The sequence below is a fragment of the Carcharhinus amblyrhynchos genome, chromosome 3 (genome assembly GCF_965287045.1).
Source record: "Carcharhinus amblyrhynchos chromosome 3, sCarAmb.v2.hapA, whole genome shotgun sequence".
NCBI lineage: Eukaryota > Metazoa > Chordata > Chondrichthyes > Carcharhiniformes > Carcharhinidae > Carcharhinus > Carcharhinus amblyrhynchos.
In genome coordinates, this window is record NC_137326.1 from 51,025,607 (window position 1) to 51,046,056 (window position 20,450).

The following is a 20,450-nucleotide window of genomic DNA, read 5'->3' on the forward strand; positions in this document are numbered from 1 at the left end:
TATTTAGTGGTCAGCACCTGAAACTCCATCTTAACAGATGACAAAATGGAGAAAGCTAACATGGCCATTTACAATGGTAAATGTTGGCAGTGAAACGTAATTCCAAGATCATCAGAACAGGAATTGGGGTTTACAGTGAGGGGAATGGTTGCCTATGATTGCTTTCTTACTAATAAAGTTTGTTTCCCTGGGTGGTGTATGACATTCATAAATTTAGAGATATTACAAAGGAAAACTGAACTGAAACCTTACCTCAGAATTTCCAGACTGGTGAATTTACATATTACAGTCACATGGCAAATTAGATCACTCATAACACAAAATCACTAAAAGCATTTTATTGAATAAAACTTAAAAACACAAACAAACATAAATTATAAACTCATTTGGTCAGAATGCAAGCTCAGCTCAGGCAGTAAAATAAGCTCAGGCTCATTTCCGCTGCCAGTACACATTCTTCATATTGCCACTTTCCACAATTTCATTGCATTCATACAGGAATGGGGGAGGGAGAGAAGTGGATGGATAAAGACAAGCAGCTCTGTATTGCCACTGCTCATAGCATTATGCCATGTCTTCTGGGAAACAATGACATAGGGGCCAGGCATCCATTTTCTCCTTGAGAAGAGACAGCCAGTGCCAGCAGTCTATTCGACTCTGAGGGGCATCTGACCTTTTTCTTCTGATATCTAGGGAGGTTCACTTTCTAGCAAAAAAAACCACGAATCTGCAATCAGGACCAGGGCTTCTGCTCAACATTCAGCTACCTGAATGCTGAAGACAATCTCAACATTCTAGGCCAACGTGAAAGAGTGAGGTAATATAGCAATACCAGAACTTACAATTTACAGGGCTGAGCTTTCAATGTCTTAATCAACAGCTATTGAGAAAGTTCATCCATTCCATGAGACATTTCCTGAAATGATCCAAACCTGCAAATTCATGCCTTATCTCTGAAAATCAGGTAGAAATAGTACAACGTGCATCTGCTCAACCTTTAGAACAGTTAGTCAATCTAGTTATAGTGCACCCACACCTTGTAGACATGCACATCAAGGTGGGCCCACCCTGCACACACAACATTCTAAGTACAATTCAATTTTTAAATTTTATATTCTTGCCATTTTAAAAATTCTTTCTCTTCCTCCTCAGATTCCATACTGACTGGCAAGAAGAATGAGTGACTGTGATTCCAGGATTTTTTTTATTCCTAGGTGTGAGCAGTGACAAGTATTTATTGCCTGTCCTTAATTGTCCTCGAAACCCAGTAGTTTACTCAGCCACTTAAGAGGGCAGTTAAGAGTCAACCATATTGCTTGGATCTAGAGTCATGCATATGCCAGAACAGGTAAGGACAACAGATTTCCTTCCCTGAAGGGTAGTAGTATCATGGTCATTAATAGAGTAACTTTTTAATTCCAGATTTATTAAATTAATTTCAATTTTTGCCAGTTCCAAGGTGGGATTTGAATACATCTCCAGAGCATTTACTTTGGCCTCCTGATTACTAATCTCATAGCACTGGCAACAACAGAATTCTGCTCAATATTTTCAGTCAGTGTTGTATCCAGGTGGGGAGAGGGAATGGGTATAAACAGCAGGGGAAATCAGCATCTCACCATGCAGTAAGCACTTGGATCTTTGTTCAGTAACTGCCTTTTGCCCCAGCAGTCAAGGTCAAATGGGAATTCTCTGCTTGGGGAATCCCACAAATTCCAAAATGAAGTATCTTTAAAATTGAATTCCCCTCCACCCACTCATATCAAAGTTTCATAAGCTCCCAAATAGTTAGGTGAGATTGCAATGTACACACCTGAAAAGGTTGGTACAACAACCACCCCACCAACACACTGTGTATAAGCAGTGAATGAATTGTTCAGATACTTCAACAAAAACAACGAACTGGCTGCATTCTCCCTGTTGGTATCTCCTGTCTAAACTCGAATCAAAGTGATAAGGGACATTCCCCTGTAGGTTGGAACTCTCCAGCTGTTGCCCCCAGTGGTTCCATTCAGCTTCAGTAAAAGTCTCTCAGTCACACTCAATGTTTGGAAGAGGCTGTACACTCCCCAATATCTCACTCCACTCGCAGTAACATCACTCGTAACTTGTATTCGCCACAGTTCATACTTTGTCCCGGCCAGGCCAGATAATATTGGTTTTTAGACCTTTTCACCGTTCATACATGTGCGCGCGCGCGTGTATTTTATTTTCCCCCCCTTTCTCTCGCATCACGGTGGCGATGGATCCGGGTCAGCCTGGAGAGCGGTTGGCAAGCTCCTCTTGCATTTTCTGCCTACAGCGGGCATACTTCCCAAACATCTGTCTTACATGCTCCTCTTCTTCACGCTGAAGGATTCGCAGGAAGTTCTGCAGCTCTGGCACAGTGAAGGCATCCCACTGGAAGAAAGGTAGGTTTAGTGGAAAATTAACAGAAAAGCTCAGGGATTAAGTTGCCCAAGATTCAATCCAACAATCTCATTAATTCTCCTATTCTCCTCAGCTCAAGTTAGTTCATTTCAGAAGCACTTACAATACTGAAACTTTAATACCCAGGATCTGGTGGTAAATGTGTAGCTGCCCATGTTCTCAGGAGAAATCACCCACAATTAAGAACACAAGTTCCCCTCTACCAGAATGTAGTACATTGTGGAATTATCTGAGAGATATAGATTCTTTATAGCAGGCTTGTCCAAACTATCGTTCATAGGTCAATGTGTCCCACAAAGCAGTTGGCAGTTTCTGTCAAACAACAGATTCTGCTTGAAGCTGCCCCTCCAATCACGGGCTGATTCGCTCCCGTGTTTGCTGCTAATAGTCTCAGATACATACACACATGCGCCCATACTGCTTCAGTTTTTAAAATTTAAAAGTTCATTTATCAGTGTCACAAGTAGGCTTACACTAATACTGCAATGAAGTTACTGTGAAAATCCCCTAGCCGTCACTCTCAGTACACTTGAAAATTTAGCATGGCCAAACACACCTAACCAGAACATCTTTCGGACTGAGGGAGGAAATTGAAGCACCCGGAGGAAACAACACAGACGCAGGGAGAATGTGCAAACTCCACACAGACAGTAATCCAAGCTGGAAATCAAATCCAGGTCCCTAGTGCTGTGAGGCAGCAGTGCTAACCACTGTGCCTATTCTGGTAATTTTTATTGCTTGCTCTTTTTTAACTCAGTTTATTGCTACAACATTGCTTTATCTTGGTTGACAATTATTCCTTTCTTTAACTTCTTTTGAAATTTACTCATTGAGCCCTTGAGTAAGAAGAATATGCAAAGTGAAAAGGTTGGATAAGCCTGCTTTCTGGTGTCTTTCCTGACCTTTGGACACCTCAAAGTGCTTCATAATCAATAAAGTACTTTTTGAGATGTAGTAATGGTAACGTTGGCTAAGTGGTTTATACGTTATGAAATCCCACAAACAGTAATGAACTAAACACTGGTTAATCTGTTCTGATTAAATTGGTTGAGGGATAAAATATCAGTCGGGACACGAGAGAATTCTCCTGTTCTTTCTTGAATTAGTGTCATGGGATATTTTAGTCCAATTGAGAAACCAAACACGACCTTAAAGTTGCATCAACCTTCAAAAGTGTAGCACGCCCTTGGTCCTGTACTGGAATGTCAAAGAACATAGAGAACAAAGAAAATTACAGCATAGGTACAGGTCCTTTGGCCCTCCAAGCCTGCTCCGACTATGCTGCCTGACTGAACTAAAACTCCCTGTCCTTCCGAAGACCACATACCTCTATTCCCATCCTATGTATTTGTCCAGACACCCCTTAAAATTCACTTTGTATCTGCTTCCACTACCTCCACTGGCAGTAAATTCCAGGCACCCACTACCCTCTTAAAAAAAAAACTTGCCTCATACATCTCCTTTAAACCTTGTCCCTCATACCTTAAACCTATGCCCCCTAGTAATTGATTCTTCCACCCTGGGAAAAAGCTTCTGACTATCCAGACAGTCAGCATAGATTAAGTGCTCAAATCTATGGAATGGGATTTAAATCCATGACTCTGACTCAGAGGCAAGAACATTATTACTGAATCAAGACTGACATGTCTTTTGATTACCTGAACCCCATGACACAGGAAGAGTCATCAATATGAAACAATGGAGACAGTAATACAAAAACTTTAAAAACTGCAAACCGCATCCTTAAGATGAGCTCATCAAACTTTGCTCTATTAGCAAGCATTACTCATATCAAAGTCATTATTCTACCAGGAGGGAGAGAGAGCCTGACTCTTACCCATACCAACAGAATCAAAATTGACTTTCAGAAATAGAAGTCACGAGATTGATTTGTTCTGAAGATGAGGGCATTATTTACATGCATTGCTGATTCCTCATTGCGTTATCTTGCTGGGCCATTTAAGGGCAGTTAAAGTTAACATGTTGCTGTGGTCACGTTTTTTATCTCTGACCGGGTAGGGTTTGCAGGTTTCCTAATTTCTTATTAAGGATAGTAATGCCATCCGTCAATACTAGGAAGAACATTTTGAACAACTTCCCAAGTGTGAATCCAGTGGCAGTGCAACCATCCAGGCCAAGCCTTAGCACTGCAAGTGTTTCTCTCTTACCCATAGCAGGGAAATTCCTGATATGAACTCTCCGGAATCTAAACTGCCTACTTCCTGTGGCTTAGTAAATCACCCCAGAGACAAGTGTGGTCTTAGATCTTCCAGAGGAAGCTCCTACGTGGTCTTAGTTGCCAAACAAACCCAAAAACAATTTTGGGTACAACACTCAGAACTCTATCACATTCAGCAACCTGAATAAAGCATTTGATTTAGTAATTTGAGAGGCTCTGTGGATTATGCCCCAAAGGTTTGGAAGTCCAAGAAATATCATAATCTTGCATTTGCTTCATGCAAAAGATATGACCACAACTGTCTTGAGTAGGAGATCTAAAACTGGTGCCTTCAAAATCCAGACCAATGTTAAGCATGGCTGTGTGATAGCCCCCATACTGTTAACAATTTACCTGACATGGATATTCATCTCAAAAGATCTACCTTTTCATGACAGTTTTAAATACCACCAAGATGGCAAACTCTAACCTCAGTCACTTCTGTGCCAAAACGAAACTGACTGCCATAGACATACATGGTCCACCAGTTACAGATGACTTCTGTGTCATTGTACATTCATAGATCATAGAACCCTACAGTGCAGAAAGAGACCCTTCAGCCCATCAAGTCTGCACCGAACACAATCCCACAATTCTGCAGCAGATTTGCAAGCCACTCAATTTCTTCAATCTGAATACAAGAAACATGGCCTTTCCTGGAATGTTGTAAAAACAAAACCCATATCAAGCCACAACTGGTCAGCCAAATATTCCACCTCCTATATATGCTGAGATACTCTGGAATATATTGAGCAGTTCCCATACCTAGTAGCCAGCTTACAAAAGCGCTACCATTGACGAGGAGATCCAACATTGGATCAGCTGCACCAGCTCAGCATTCTACCAACCACGGCAACAGGTTTTTGACAATAGAGATTTCTGCAAGTCAACAAAAGTCCTAGTTGTCATCACCACACTCTTTTACTGCAGTATGCATCAGTCCATAAGATTCCATCAGCAATACACTGGACACTGACTAGACACTTTGTACACATAGCTGAAAACCATCTCCCCCTCCATGTCCTGTTTCCTCAACTCTCAAATGGCTATTATTCCAGTGAAGGACAAAGAAAATGCTTCAGGGATACTCAAACTCTGCAGGAAGTGCAGCAGCATTAACATTAGCGACTGAGTGGCGTTTGCCAATTATTCAAAATGGTGATAAATTGACTATCAAGCTGCATCACACTTTGAAACATAACATCTTAATGATGAAGCAGGTTTGCAGCAGAGAAAGGAATATAAAGAAGCTAATTCTGCACTCTGGATCCCACCATACTGTTACATGCACCCAAATATCTGTGGCTTAGGAATCGCCTGTTCAGTCACAAGATCCATCGAAGAATCCTTTGACTGAGTCACCCTTAGCTGCCAACGATGAATGAACCAGTTCCGTTTTTAAGATAATCTAGTATCTTCATAGTCATTTTTACTGAACCCAGCCTTTCACTGATAGATTAACATTGAATTCAAATTTCATACATAAACACTGCACCCCTGAATGACTACCCAATGAGAACAGGACCAGTTTGAGTCAAACAACTACGTTACAGCCTCCCTCAATTTACGAAGAGGGAGCTTTGCTCTCCATCTGGCACTTTACACCCAAATCAGCAGGAAGCCACTCAATAATAGTCCCACTTACATTCACTTCTCCCGTCTCATTCTCTTTGAGGACAAGGCTCAACGTCTTCTCATCTGGCCCAGCCAGCAACCGTAAGTACAAGGGGTGCTCATCATCAGAAAGCTTCCGAGTGTAAACTGCAAAGGAAATAAAAAGCCTTAATTTCATTATTTTTAATTCAGTTTTCTATTTCCAGGATTAGGCACTGGGGCACAAGCCTGAAACGCACCCAGAAACGGGTGAAGAACCCTCTCTTCAAATGGTGAGAAGCGCTAAAATTTGAACCCATTACCACCTGATTAGGGAGTCAATGCTCTGAAGCAGTTCCTAGTTAATGTTTTAATTAGATTAAGAATGACAGATTTTTCAGAACATTACCAGCAATAAACATTCTGCCAAATTACAGATGGTCATATTTTAGACACAACATTCCCCCAGCACACCAGTCTCCGATTTGGAGGCCATGGACACCCTCAAATATTTCACTGCTCATCAGTGACCATTACTTAATTCTCAATATCAGCGAGTTGGGAGACAAAAGTTCAATTTCTACTACCCAGTGTAGCCAGATTTGAAACACGTGGTTTCAATCTTCACAGCTTGGGAGATGTAAATTTCATCTCCATGGTTGAGGTTTTAATGGACCAGGAGACAGGTGTGATCCCCACTCATCTTGGTGTCACCACAACTTGTGTGTTTTATTCTTCAGGATTCACAGTCCTAGAATTGGGAGGCTTGATTGACATTGAATTCAATGTCATCGTCCTGTGAGACACATGCTGAGACACGACACTTAAGTTGTGATGTCTCTCAGCAGTAACGAGTTAAATTGAACAGAAGAATCAGGCTTTGATTGTAACTCAGGACACAATTGTTTACAAGGGGCATTGGCAAATGTCAATATGTGAAGGCCAGGTTAACTTAAGAATTTTTAAAAACTGCTACAGCATTGTTTGCTTAAATGAGCCATAAATAAAACTACTTGTCGAGCACATTTTTTGTGATTTAATGAAAAAGGCTCTACAAATTCTTCCTGTAACAGAATGAACTGAATGATTTGACAGAGATAGATGTCAACCCGCTGGGAAAATAGAGGGCTCAAACTTCCTGAGTCTGACTGCGCTCCTTTTAACATACACCACTTGCAAGGGAGGGGACAGGAAACACAACCCAGCTAAAGTCCCGAGAGAGGCAACAGATGGGCCAAAAATTCACATCCTCGCATTAGGGAATTGGCAGCGAGTTGGTAAAGTGGATCTGTTTATCTCAGGATTTCCTCACAATGGAAGTGACTGAGGGCCTCATCGGGTTGGCAAACGGGATGTGGTTGATCAATCTCCACATTATAGAACAAGCGCATTTTTAGGAAAAGGAAAAGGCCATTGGGCCTCCAAACAGGCCTGTCCCTTTTCATCTAATTGCTTCCAGCTGTCCTTCCCAGCTAACTTATTGTGCAAGTTCTATGTTAAAAAAAAAACTTGCTTAAAATGTGCCACATAGTCACTTACATTAAAGCCCCCAAATTCTCAGCAGTCCTCAGTTCCTATATGCAGATTCCTTGGCCAAAGGAAAATGAGTCAGAGAATCTGACATCGAGGTTAGAACATCTGAATTTCTGGCCAATGGATGAGATTCATGCATTTTAACCTCTGTACACAGGTCTTTGAATGGCTCACCCAGCTAATGGGATTCTTTGTCATGAACTAGCCATTGGCTATTTTGGGCCTTTAGCTCTGTTAATTTGCCTGTGTTACTTTAATGTTTATATTTGTCTATGCTATATAATTTGCTTGGATCTCAGGTCCTGGCCATTCAAACCTCGTTCCAATTGGTGGACTATGCCTCAGTGGATAGCACATTTTCCTCAGTTTGAAGACTGTGGATTTAAGTAACATTTCTGAACCTTGAGCACATGAACTTGGCAAGCAGTCTTGTTCAGTATCAAGGGAATGCTACACTGTTGGAGGTATCTTTTGGATGAGATGCCAAATTATAGTCTCATCTGCATTCTGGTAGATGCCGTATCACTATTTGAAGAGGAGCACAGAAGTTTTCTTCAAATCTTGGTCAATATTTATTCTTCAACCAACATCTAAAACAGATCTTTTGTTTGTTATCATGTTGCTGTTTGTGGCAGTTTGCTGTGTGCATATGGACTGCCGCATTTCCTACACTGCAATTGTGACTATGCTTCAAATAGTACTTTATTGGCTGTAAAGTGCTTTGTGATGTCCCGAATCATGAAAGGTACAGAAGCTATATGAATGCAAGTTGTTTGTTTGTGATGCAAGAGCAGCTGTATTTTTCAATTGCATGTACCTTGATCATCTTTCTCGACCCGTTCAAACAGGGCGAATTTGCGGGGATTATCCACCACCATGAATTTGTTGAGGAGTGCTTTGATCACCTCACTGGCCTTCGTGTGGCTGCTGATGTGCAAATGCTTCACAGTGTCCTTCGGGAGGTAGAAGGACGTGCGGCGCTTTATTGGTTGTGGGCGTGACAATCCTGTTGCTTTCTTGCTGTCGTAAATTGATTGAGGCTTCATGTTAGCAGATACAGAGATGGGCCGCACTAACTTCAGCTGAACTTTAATGAATCCGGTGTATGTTCCGTCACTGTTCTGTGGAGATAGGGGGAAAACAGGTCAAGTGAAAGTTGGCATCGGCAGTCATTTTAAACAAAATTTACATCAGCAAAAAGATTGCAAAGTCAGAAGAGGCATACAGGAAATTTTAAACAAAGTGGGGGTAAGGTGTTAATATCAGAGTTAATTGTCCTAACTCTCCACTACATCAGTATTTGGGTTTATTACTCACCAGTGTCATTACCAGATCACTATTGATCTGTGAGTTGTACTCTCGAATCTTGGGTTCGATTTCATCTCGTGAAAGAACTTGTTTCTTCCAGTCAATGTACTCATCCTGCAAAGCAACAAAAGCTTATAATTACTCATTTCAATGACTCACAGGGTTCCTATTAGCATGTGTTGGGATGGCAAGGGGTTGGCAACACAGACACTGAGCAACGGGAGATAGCTATTTCTTTATTTCACTTCCCAATTTCAATTTTTTCCCATGGCTACTTGGTTCTGTTGGTTGAAAGTCTACGCATAACTCCCCTGAGCAAATTCCAAATATAAAAATCCAGGAGAGGATCAGCACACTGGTTGGCCTCTATCAATTTATGTTCAATATTTACAGAAGCATTCCTGTTCCACTTTTCCATTGATTAACTTGCAGTTACATAACACCATTAATACAATAAAACATCCCAAGATGCTTCACTTATTATCAGACAAAAAACTGATACTGAGTCAAAAGAAAAAACCTTAGGATATGTGACCAGAATCTTGGTCAAATAGCTAAGTCTTAGTGGAGAAAAGAGGGATGAAAAGTCAGAGGTTTGGGCTACAAATTCTAGAGCTTCTTAGCTTCTCTTGTGGACTGATTTGCACAGAGGCCTCTCCATATTTTCAATTTTTCTGTATAGTAGATTCATTGAAAGGCTCCCACCCTGCTCAGCTCCAATGAAGAGTCCATTAACTAGTCTGACTGTTACCTAACAAACACACATTCATAGTGGGGATACAATAGCATAGCAGTAAAGTCACTGGATTATTAATACAGAGTCCCAGGCTAATGATTTGGAGAAACAGATACAAATCCCATCACAGCAGCGAGTGGAATTTAAACTCAATTAATAATCTGGAATTGAAAAGCTAGTCTCGGTAAAGGCGACCATTGCTAATTTTTGTAGAAACCCATCTGATTCACTAGTGCTCTTTAGGGAAGGAAATCTGGTCTGCATGTGGTTCCAGACCCAGAGCAATTTGGCTGATTGTTAACTGCCCTCTGAAATGGTCTAGCAAGTCACTCAGTACAAGGGCAATTAGGAATGCTCGTCTTGCCAGGGATGTCCATATCCTATGAAAGAATAAGAAAAGTGGAGGCTGAGTCATTGGATCCTCCTCAGAGCTGGTGGAACAACAACATAAAATATTTGATCAAAAAGAAGCTAAGGTGCTGTCCATTAGCTTTGCTTGCACTACAGGAAAGCCTAATTTATACCATCATTCCTCATGCTCAAAACTAACTCAACAGCTGCTGAAGGATTCAGGAAGGAAAAAGGGCGCTTGGCAGTTTCTGTCAACATGTTCAGGATGCAAACTCTCAACTCTCAAAGGGACCATTACTGACAGGAAAAGCTATGTCCTCCATCTAATACAGCCATCATGAGATTTCTTAGCTCAACTCCCATTACCCTTACAAATCAGGGTTACTGTGTGTATACTTGTTCTGTTGCAATGGAAGCAGGAAGGCACATCTTACTCCAGAGAGCATGCTGGGAGCACATGAAGCTTGGATTGTCTGACCACCATGTAGGGAGCCATTTTTCCACCTCTCCCTGTCAGACATTCCCTGGAAGAGCTATTCAGACAGAAGCTTAAAAGTGATTGATTGTGACTGGCAGCAATAATGTCACAGCACGAGCTAGTTCCAAGCTAAATATATTTTCCCAGGCTCTCTTTAGGCACCAACAACTTGCATTTATATAGTGCCTTTCACATAAAAGTCCAACAATACTTTACAGGAGGGTTATTAAACCAAGCTTGACACTGTTACAAACATACAGCAGAACAGGAGAGATAGGTTTTAAGAAGCCCATGAAAGGAGAAGAAAAAGGTGGAGAATAGTAGGGAGTGTGATCCAGAGCTTGGAGCCTAGGCAGCTCAGGGCATAGCCACTAACAGTGGAGCAATAAAAATCAGGTGGTGTTCAAGAGGTCAATTCTTAAGTATAGAATACTGAGGGAACTGAAGTTCCTGTAAGGAGTTACCACATCTTATTATATGTTGAATTTTGTACAATACACTTTAGTAAGTACCATGTTATAGATTCTGCCTCATATTCACTTTCTTCACAACATCCACTATGCATCAGGAACCTAGTTCCTGAATTGCAACAGGTCAATTGATCTTTTCTCATCCTTGGCTTTTTAAAAAATCTTTACCCCATACAGTGTTTCTGCAGAATGAATTATGCAATACAAAGGTTAACAGAACATAGGAAAGCCCCAGAATAAGAGAAGGCCTTGCTGCTCCTCAGCTCTGACTATTCCATCGTGGAATCCCCTCAATACTATTATCAGTTTGTACTGTATTATAAAAGTATAGTACAAGCTGAAGCAAGTCATGCTTAAATGATTCAGTGCTGCAGGCATGGGAATTTTTATCCTTTGTTTTAGTTTGAGTTATATAGTTAGGGGGCGAATTTCCACAAGTTAAATTTGTGCTACTGAAGATTTGCTCCAACCTTAAGTGTGAATCAGGTCAGTCACAGCTCGACAGGCAGATTTCAGGAACTCGGGAGAAGCATGTCGATGGCAGAAGTACAGCAGCTGCCACACAATTTTCCTGCCTAAAGAAATAACCTGCACCATTATACACTGCTAATGTGCTGAATATCATTAAGAAAATCAATGTTTATGTAGAGCTGCTGCTTCATCAAGTACAAAACGGTGGACCAGGACTTGGAGAGCAGGAGTGTGAGAGGTAGGGGTGCATGGGAGAGAACCTGATCTTCACATATGCAGCATATGTCAGATCAATTTGCAATTTTATATTGCTGTTATGTACCGTCTGGTTAAAATTCAGGATATGAAGTACGCTGGATAGGCTTTTCTGGGCCTCCTGCAGTGTGTTTCCCAACAGTGGAGATGGCTTGTCATTGGCTGCTGGCAGGATTTTTTGGTCCTGCCAATGTCTATGATGTTTTGCATAGCTCACCATTCCCACTGCTAGGGAGGTGCTCGTCTTCAGCAGGACTGGAAGATTCGCCTGCTGAGAAGCGCCAGAAGATCCTGTCCACTATTTCTATTTGTTAACATCTTGCGAAGGCTGTTGCTATTTGCTTGATATTGTCAAAGCAGTAGAATTATAATAAATGTAGCTGAGGTGCAGATCTAACCATGATCTAATGGAATGGCAGAACATTAGAACAAATGAAGGCCATTCAGCTCTTCGAGTCTGTACTGCCATTCATTTAATCACAGCCGATCTGCACTATTCTCCGTTCATGCTCAATGCCCCCTAATACTCTAACAAAAATCCATCAGCCTCAGTTTTGCCAACTTCAAACATGTGTACCCTTTCTGTAATGTGGTGAACAGAATTGAACAGGCTGGAAGGGCTGAATTTCTCCAAAGCATCTTTCATATCTTCACACTGTCAGAGAGTCATACAGGTTTACAGCATGGAAACAGGCCCTTTGGCCCACCTTGTCCATGCCAGCTTTTTTTTTTAAACCCCCAAGCTAGTCCCAATTGCCTGCATTTGGTCCATATCCCTGTATACCCATATAACTATCTAAATGCTTTTTAAAAGACAAAATTGTACCTGCCTCTACTACCACCTCTGGCAGCTTGTTCCAGAGACTCACCCTGTGTGAACAAATTGACCCTCTGGACCCTTTTGTATCTCTCCCCTCACCTTAAACCTATGCCCTCTAGTTTTAGGCTCACCTACCTTTGGGGAAAGATACTGACTATCTAGCTGATCTATGCCCCTCATTATTTTGTAGGCCCAAGATCACCCCTCAGCCTTCTATGCTCCAAAGAAAAAAAAAGTTCCAGTCTATCCAGCCTCCCCTCATAATTCAAACCATCAAGTCCTGGAAGCATCCTCGTATATCTTTTCTGCACTCTTTCTAGTTTAATAATATCCTTTCTATTATAGGGTGACCAGAACTGTACACAGTATTCCAAATGTGGCTGTACGAGTGTCTTGTACAACTTCACAAGGCATTCCAACTCCTGTAAATCAATGTTCTGATCAATGAAACCAAGCATGCTGAATGCCTTCTTCACCACTGTCCACCAGCGACTCCATTTTCAAGGAGTATGAACTTGTGCTCCTAGATCTCTTTTGTTCTGTAATCTCCCCAAAGCCTCATCATTAACTGATTAAGTCCTGCCCTGGTTCAATCTACTGAAGCATTTCATAGCAAAGTAATCTCCCACAGCAAAGCTCTTATAAGCAGCAATGATTTGAATGATGGGTTAATGTTCTTTTTGGTAGAATTTGTCAGGGGATGAGACTCAGCCAGGACATCAGATCTCCCTACTCTTCAAAAAAAAAGCCATACATCCACATCACCTCCCAAAGGAGGGCAACTTCACAGCACACCAAGGAAACAAAAAACCTCAGCTGCTTCATTCTAAGAAACTGCAGGAGAAATTGAAGGCGACATTCTGGAAAGAGTAACTGTTCCAGTTCATTTCTATAAGTATTTTGCTGCTCAGTAGTTTGCTCATTTTCACATGATGAATTATTTCTAATTTGATGAATGGTCTAGTCTGTGCAAAAGGGTAACTTAAATGTCTTTAGTTAGTCCTGAAATGCCAACCTGACTGTCCTCTTTAGACTCCGAGTGATCTGAGTGTTTTCAGCATTTTCTGTTTTGAGACTGATTGGAAAGTAATTCCACACAAAGTGGGTAATTTTGTCTTCCCCTTTGTATGCGCATTCAGCAAGATATGATCAAGCACATGGTGATATCCTTTATGCTGGAATTGCTTGCTGGCCTTCGGTCTAACTGACATGAAGAAGGGCCACTTGGACTCAACACCAGAAGGCCATTGATACTGGAGCTATATTAGATTTGCAATCAACAAGAGCGGAAGTGCACAATTTTCACTACAGTTAAAGAGGTTACAACACCATTAAATGTTTCACAGTGGCAGTCAATACTGCAAAAATTCACATTCATTAATGTTACACGAGAGATCTAGGTCCTATAAATGCTGCACATGATAAAGATCCACAATCAACACAACACCTATCCAAAAGATCCAAATCCCATTAAAGTTACACGTACAAGATATGCAAATCCCATCAATGCCACGGGCATGTGAGAAATCCAAATCCATCAGAGCTACATATATGAGAAAGCCAGATCCAATGCTACATGCATGAGATTTCCAGATTCAATTAACATCACACATGAAACATCTAGACCTTTTCAACACTACATGCTTGAGAGATCCAGTACTACAGATTTGGGTCTGATCAGTGGTGCCTGTGCAGGTGAGGTTTGATCCCAATGTGCTAATCTGGTGCCATCTTCCTGAGAGATGGACAAAGATTTAATCCATTTGAAACAAGCCATTTACTGTCAGCCCTAATTCACCAAAATGGCAATGCTTTAACTTTCAAAATGTAATTGTCTCCATTGAAAAAGGTCAAAAGTAGTATAGAGCAGATCAGAGTCACTGGTGTGAAAGGGCCATCCAATTCACTATCATCCAGAGCTGTACTATAACCTTGAAGAGCTGAGGAATGGCCCAGAAGAACAGGCAGGCAAGAAGAAATATAGGTAGGGGAAAGGGATGGACAAAGTTGCATGCTCAGGAGAAAGGAACAACTCTTTTTAAATTAGGGTTTTTTTTTAAAACAGCAAGTTTCATTAAACGTCTGGAGTGAGAAAAATGTTCAAAGTCAAATTTTCTCTAAACTTTCCTAGCATACTGGGAGGAGAAAGGAAGGAAGCCAAGAGTTTTCTGATAAGGATTGGCTATGTAGAGAGTGCCATCAATCCCTCACACTGTAATCAGCCAGGAAGCTTCCCACGCTGACTGCCTGTGCTCGGCCAGCTCACAGAACACACTTCCGGCTTCAATCATGAAGCTAAGCATTAGATCATCACATTCCAAGGCGGGGGAGCAGGGTTGGGTAGTCCACGTGGAACACCTTCCTGTTGCCTGGCACCCTTGACAAATTCTGCAACAATCCTGTTAATCTTGTTAGCCCTGCTTCTCATATTGAATTGGACTTGAATTGGGCTGTGGTCACGATAGCAGCATCTTTAGAAACTAGGAAAAATAATAATTCAGTTTGACTAAGCCTGAAGCTTTCCAGGCCACCTATCTACCCAATGATTGTTCCCTGGTCAATTATTAAAGGAGCAGTGCTGAGACTTAGTGAAGGGCTAACAACAGCATGAGGTATTGATCAGGTGGACTCTCAAGAGGCTTTTTCTCAGGGCTGAAATGGCTGCCACAAGAAGTCACAGGTTTAAGGTGCTGGGGAGTAGGTACAGAGGAAATGTCAGGGGTAAGTTTTTCACTCAGAGGGTGGTGGTGGATGAGTGGAATTGGCTGCCGTCGGTGGTGGTGGAGGCAAATTCGTTAGGGTCTTTTAAGAGACTTCTGGATGAGTACATGGGACTTAATAGAATTGAGGGTTATAGGCAAGCCTAGTAGGTAGAGATAAGATCGGTGCAACGTGTGGGCCGAAGGGCCTGTTTGTGCTGTAGTTTTTCTATGATTCTAACACGAGAAAAGATATCTAACACAACAGGATTTTACAATGGACCCCCCCCCCCAAATGAAAATGATATTACTATCTGACAGACAGAGTGCATGAGTGTGGAAGGAGCCACCATTTGCTGTAGTCCTGCACAGTCTGTCCTTCCCATCATGAATTGGCTTAGCACAAGCTTTTTTCCCCCCAACCATATTTTTGACACCTTCATTTTTGGTCCAAGTGTCACAGACACACCAGATAAAAGACAATCTGTATCATACATCTTTATCTACTCTTCCTCTCTCCTTGGTGACACCACATTGCCACAGAAATTGTAACCACCAATTGGTTTTCCCATTATGTGGTCTGATCTAATGAGCTCAGCACTATAACATTCTATAGGTCCTCCAGTACCTGTGTGTTACTGAACCATGAAGATGAGAATATCCCAGGTTTAACCTTAGCTCTGTGCTGAACCAGCTCATCTCACAGGTTCCGGTTCCACAACCTTAGTGGCTTTGAATTTCCAAGAGGGAAAACAAAAGAAATCAGCAAGGCTTCCTGCTCTGAGGTGGAATTCTTCTATTTGGGGGCTAAGTCCCGTGGCAAGGGCAGGAATGTGGTGTGTTTCCAATTGCAGAAGCCAACAGGACACCATGTCATATCTTCCAGCCCCGACCTCATTATTTATGCAGCCGGGGGTTTTGTGTCATATTCCATGGAGGGATGGGCATGATGTTGCCCTCAAATCTGGGTGCCATATTGAAAAGGCTATATTCAAAAGGTCCACTAAAAGGTTTATTGGCAGCCTCCCATTAGTGGGATGCAAATCACTTTCACTTTAGCCTCCAGTGGATTTTCTGATCTACCATGACAAGCAACAGTAGAAAATCCTACAGGACATTCATGCCAGCACGAAACCAATTTTTGGAATCCTATCGAATCCCACCTATTCCATCCTTGCCCCACCATCTGCCACTGAAGGGGCTGTGAAAGAATTCTACCCTTAGTTATTTCCACAGGAAAGTGCGAGCATGAGCACCAGGCATAAACATGACCTAGCACTGCTGTGTGACAAAGCCACTCCACATTAACTTACCCACCAAATCACCCAAATCTTTGCCTTTCCTTCTTTAAAGCTTTCTACCACTGGCTCTGTTTGTTTCCCAGATCCGCTGTTCTTCATTGTGTTTCTTTCTTAAATGCTCTCCTTCTGCCCCAAATCCTCTGTCTTCCCCTAATATGAACCATCTTTGGGCACTTTATGTTGTTAAAGGTGCGATACAAATGCAAGTTATTGGTACGGGTTGAGGATAGTATTCTACTTGGCTGTGATACACTGTAGAGTTGACAGCCCACTCATCCCTTAATGTTTCTAACCCTGCTTCGACAAGGGAATGGAGCAGTACATTCACCCAGGGGAATATTATCCAACATGATTGAAGCAACCAAAGATTAAAGGAAGAACTGGAGCCAGTGTTGTGCAACAAAACCTCACTGTAATATAGCCTTAACTCTTCTTGTATTGTTCCATGAACTGACCACAATTCATCTTGAAACAAAAACCTTAATTAGCACCGTCTGGAGGACATTATGTTTTGAGTCATACAAGTTACTTAGTAACTTACTATCTAAATCCCAAGTGAGCCAGGCACGAGAATATCATTTGAGGCTTCAGAAAATCTAGTTGGGTTGATGTTTTGTCACATTTAAAGAAACATTAAACACAGAGACAATCCATTCTATATATATTCTTGAATCTGACAAAGGATCTTAAGATTGCTGTCATTAAGTTCACCTAAAGTTACAGGAACAAGCAATTTTTTTTGGACAATCATCAAAGCACTAGGGAAGACAGGAATCAAAGGTCAGTGCATCTCCACCCTTCCCCATAACCTTTCCCTAGACAAGGTTTCTACACGTCTGAGTTGCTCAGTGACATGACAAGCTATGCATTGTAACACTTTCAGGACTTCCTCCCATTTGCTCCTCCTCCTCCCCCCCCTCCCCCCAGCCACCACCACCCCCCCCAAAAACCTATTCCAGAGTCGTCTCACTGCCGTATCCCCCTTCCATCCTCTGCTCCACCCAATCTCTCCATTTTCTCCCCCTCTTCAACTTTCCAATTGTCCTCCACACTCACGCCTTTTCCCAACTGTCCTCTTCACTCTCCAACTGTCTTCATCCCTCTAACCTCTATTTCCTCACATCACCCTCCCCTCCACACACCCCTTTGTTCTCCTCCCCAAATTCTCACTATTCCCCTCCACATACATCTTCAACTCATCCCCCCACACTTCCACTCTCTCCCAATGCCCCCCCCAAACAGGACCCCAATGCTCCCCAACACCCCTCCACTCCCCAACCTGACCTGACCCCCGACGCATCCCACTCCCCAACCCTACCCCCAATGCCTCCCACTTCCCAACTCAACCATTATACTTCTCACTGCCCAAACTCACTCAACCCAGCACCCCCACTTCCTAATCTGCTCACAACGCCCCCACCTCCCATCCCATCCTCAATACCCCCACTCTCCAACCCAACCCAAAGCCCTACTGCTCAACTCTCTTCAACACTGCTCCACAACTCTACCCTCTCCATGCCCTTTATTCCTCTTTTCATAAACTATCCCCAACTCCCTACCTCATCCTGACCCTCATTCCTCCTCACTCCCTCACTCTTCCTTACCCACAACCCTCAGCTGACAGTATCTCACCTTGAGCTTCTTGGGTTTCTTGATGAAGGAGGTCCTGGCAGTGAAGAACTGTTCAAACTCTGAGTCTTCCTCCTGACTGCAGTAACCACTGCTGCTAGTACTGGTCCACGTCATCTGGAACAACGAGGAGAGGAGGAAGGGAAGGACAAAAATTGGAAAAATATAGCGATAACTCCCTGAAAGTGGTGGAAAACTGGCCTCAGCTGCCTGTTAAAGCTTTTGCACACAAAGGCTTGTCTCTATGTGATAAGGAAGCTCACACCGTTACTGTCTTTCTCTGGGTCGCTCTTGTATTGTTTCAGCTCAGTGCTGGGGGGTTTTCTCTCTCACACTCTGCCAGCCGTTGAAATTGGAAAGTACACACACTACTGATCTCTAGAGCTGATTTGCTGGGGGAAAGAGCTGGGAATGTGTGATCTAATCTGGTTCCGCCTCCTTCCTGCCTTTTACGTGCAATCCTACTGATTTCATCGTCCAACTATTCCAACTGCCAAATATAGCTGCTTTAACCCCTATCATGCCAGATTGCTTGAAACGGCAATCTGGTTTCACAAACTTGTAACAGGCCTTTTGATAAGGGTTTTGAACATTGCAAATAAATCAAAGGGGAGGGGGGGGGAGAGAAGAGGGAGGGAGGGAGGGGGGGGGAGAGAAGAGGGAGGGAGGGGGGGGAGAGAAGAGGGAGGGAGGGGGGGGGGAGAGAAGAGGGAGGGAGGGGGGGGGGGAGAGAAGAGGGAGGGAGGGAGGGGGGGGGAGAGAAGAGGGAGGGAGGGAGGGAGGGGGGGGGAGAGAAGAGGGAGGGAGGGAGGGAGAGGGAGGGAGGGAGGGAGGGGGAGGGAGGGAGGGAGGGGGGGGGAGAGAAGAGGGAGGGAGGGAGGGGGGGGAGAGAAGAGGGAGGGAGGGGGGGGGAGAGAAGAGGGAGGGAGGGGGGGGGAGAGAAGAGGGAGGGAGGGAGGGGGAGAGAAGAGGGAGGGAGGGGGGGGGGAGAGAAGAGGGAGGGAGGGGGGGGGAGAGAAGAGGGAGGGAGGGGGGGGGAGAGAAGAGGGAGGGAGGGGGGGGGAGAGAAGAGGGAGGGAGGGGGGGGGAGAGAAGAGGGGAGGGGGGAGAAGAGGGGAGAGGGGGGAGAAGAGGGGAGGGGGGGGAAAGAGGGGAGGGGGGGAAAGAGGGGAGGGGGGGGAAGAGGGGAGGGGGGGGGAAGAGGGGAGGGGGGGGGAAGAGGGGAGGGGGGGGGAAGAGGGGAGGGGGGAGGGGAGGGAAGAGGGGAGGGGGGGGAAGGGGGAAGAGGGAAGAGGGGAGGGGAGGGGAGGGGGGGGGGAGGGGGGGGGGGAGGGGAGGGAAGAGGGGAGGGGAGGGGAGGGAAGAGGGAGGGAAGAGGGGAGGGGAGGGGAGGGGGAGGGAAGAGGGGAGGGGGAGGGAAGAGGGGAGGGGGGGGAGGGAAGAGGGGAGGGGGGGGAGGGAAGAGGGGAGGGGGGGGAGAGGGGGGGAGGGGAGGGGGGGGAGGGGAGGGGGGGGAGGGGAGGGGAGGGGGTGGGGGGGGAGGGGAGGGGAGGGGGTAGGGGAGGGGGAGGAGGGAGAAGCGGGGGAGGGAGAAGGGGATGGGGGGGAACCTCAGAAGGGGATGGGCGGGGGGCGGGGAACCTCAGAAGGGGATGGGCGGGGGGCGGGGAACCTCAGAAGGGGATGGGCGGGGGGCGGGGAACCTCAGAAGGGGATGGGTGGGGGTGGGGACACCTCAGAAGGGGCGGGGTGGGGCGGGGGGACTCTGAAGGGGATGGGCGGGGGACCTCAGAAGGGGATGGAGGGGGGTGCGAGGGAAGGTAGGGCACCCATAATACAAAATGACATCTACGCTGCTGTGACTTTTCAGCCTTACCTATATCCTCAAACTGAAGGATTAAAAAGCACCAGAGAGGAAAAAAGGACATTTTTCATCCTGACAGCCCGTCTTTCTTTTTCTTTCAGGTAGGTATACAAGTTGGGAGAATGAGAGAGGAAGCAGGTGCACAGAATCAGGAGTTGCAGTTACTGCTTTCTTGCTGATGGTTGCATTTTGAAAAGTTTGGTGTCCGGGTGTCACTCCATCAGCCTCACCACATCAGATGATCTGGTCAGGATGAGACTGTGGGAGTTTGTACAAATCAGCTTCCGCATTTTC

At 44.2% G+C, this 20,450-nt stretch overlaps 1 protein-coding gene across 1 annotated transcript in view; it reads right to left on the reverse strand.

Moving 5' to 3' along the window:
* Nucleotides 1-334: 334 nt before the first annotated feature.
* Nucleotides 335-20,450, reverse strand: part of rassf1 (Ras association domain family member 1) — an 82,498-nt gene continuing 62,382 nt past the window's right edge. The window contains exons 3-7 of the mRNA XM_080183983.1: nt 18,296-18,409; nt 9,092-9,196; nt 8,592-8,895; nt 6,294-6,409; nt 335-2,400 (exon numbers count right to left, since the gene is read on the reverse strand). Of these exons, the coding sequence (XP_080040109.1) occupies nt 2,254-2,400; nt 6,294-6,409; nt 8,592-8,895; nt 9,092-9,196; nt 18,296-18,409 (786 nt within the window). The 3' untranslated portion in view covers nt 335-2,253. The remainder of the gene's footprint in view (nt 2,401-6,293; nt 6,410-8,591; nt 8,896-9,091; nt 9,197-18,295; nt 18,410-20,450) is intronic.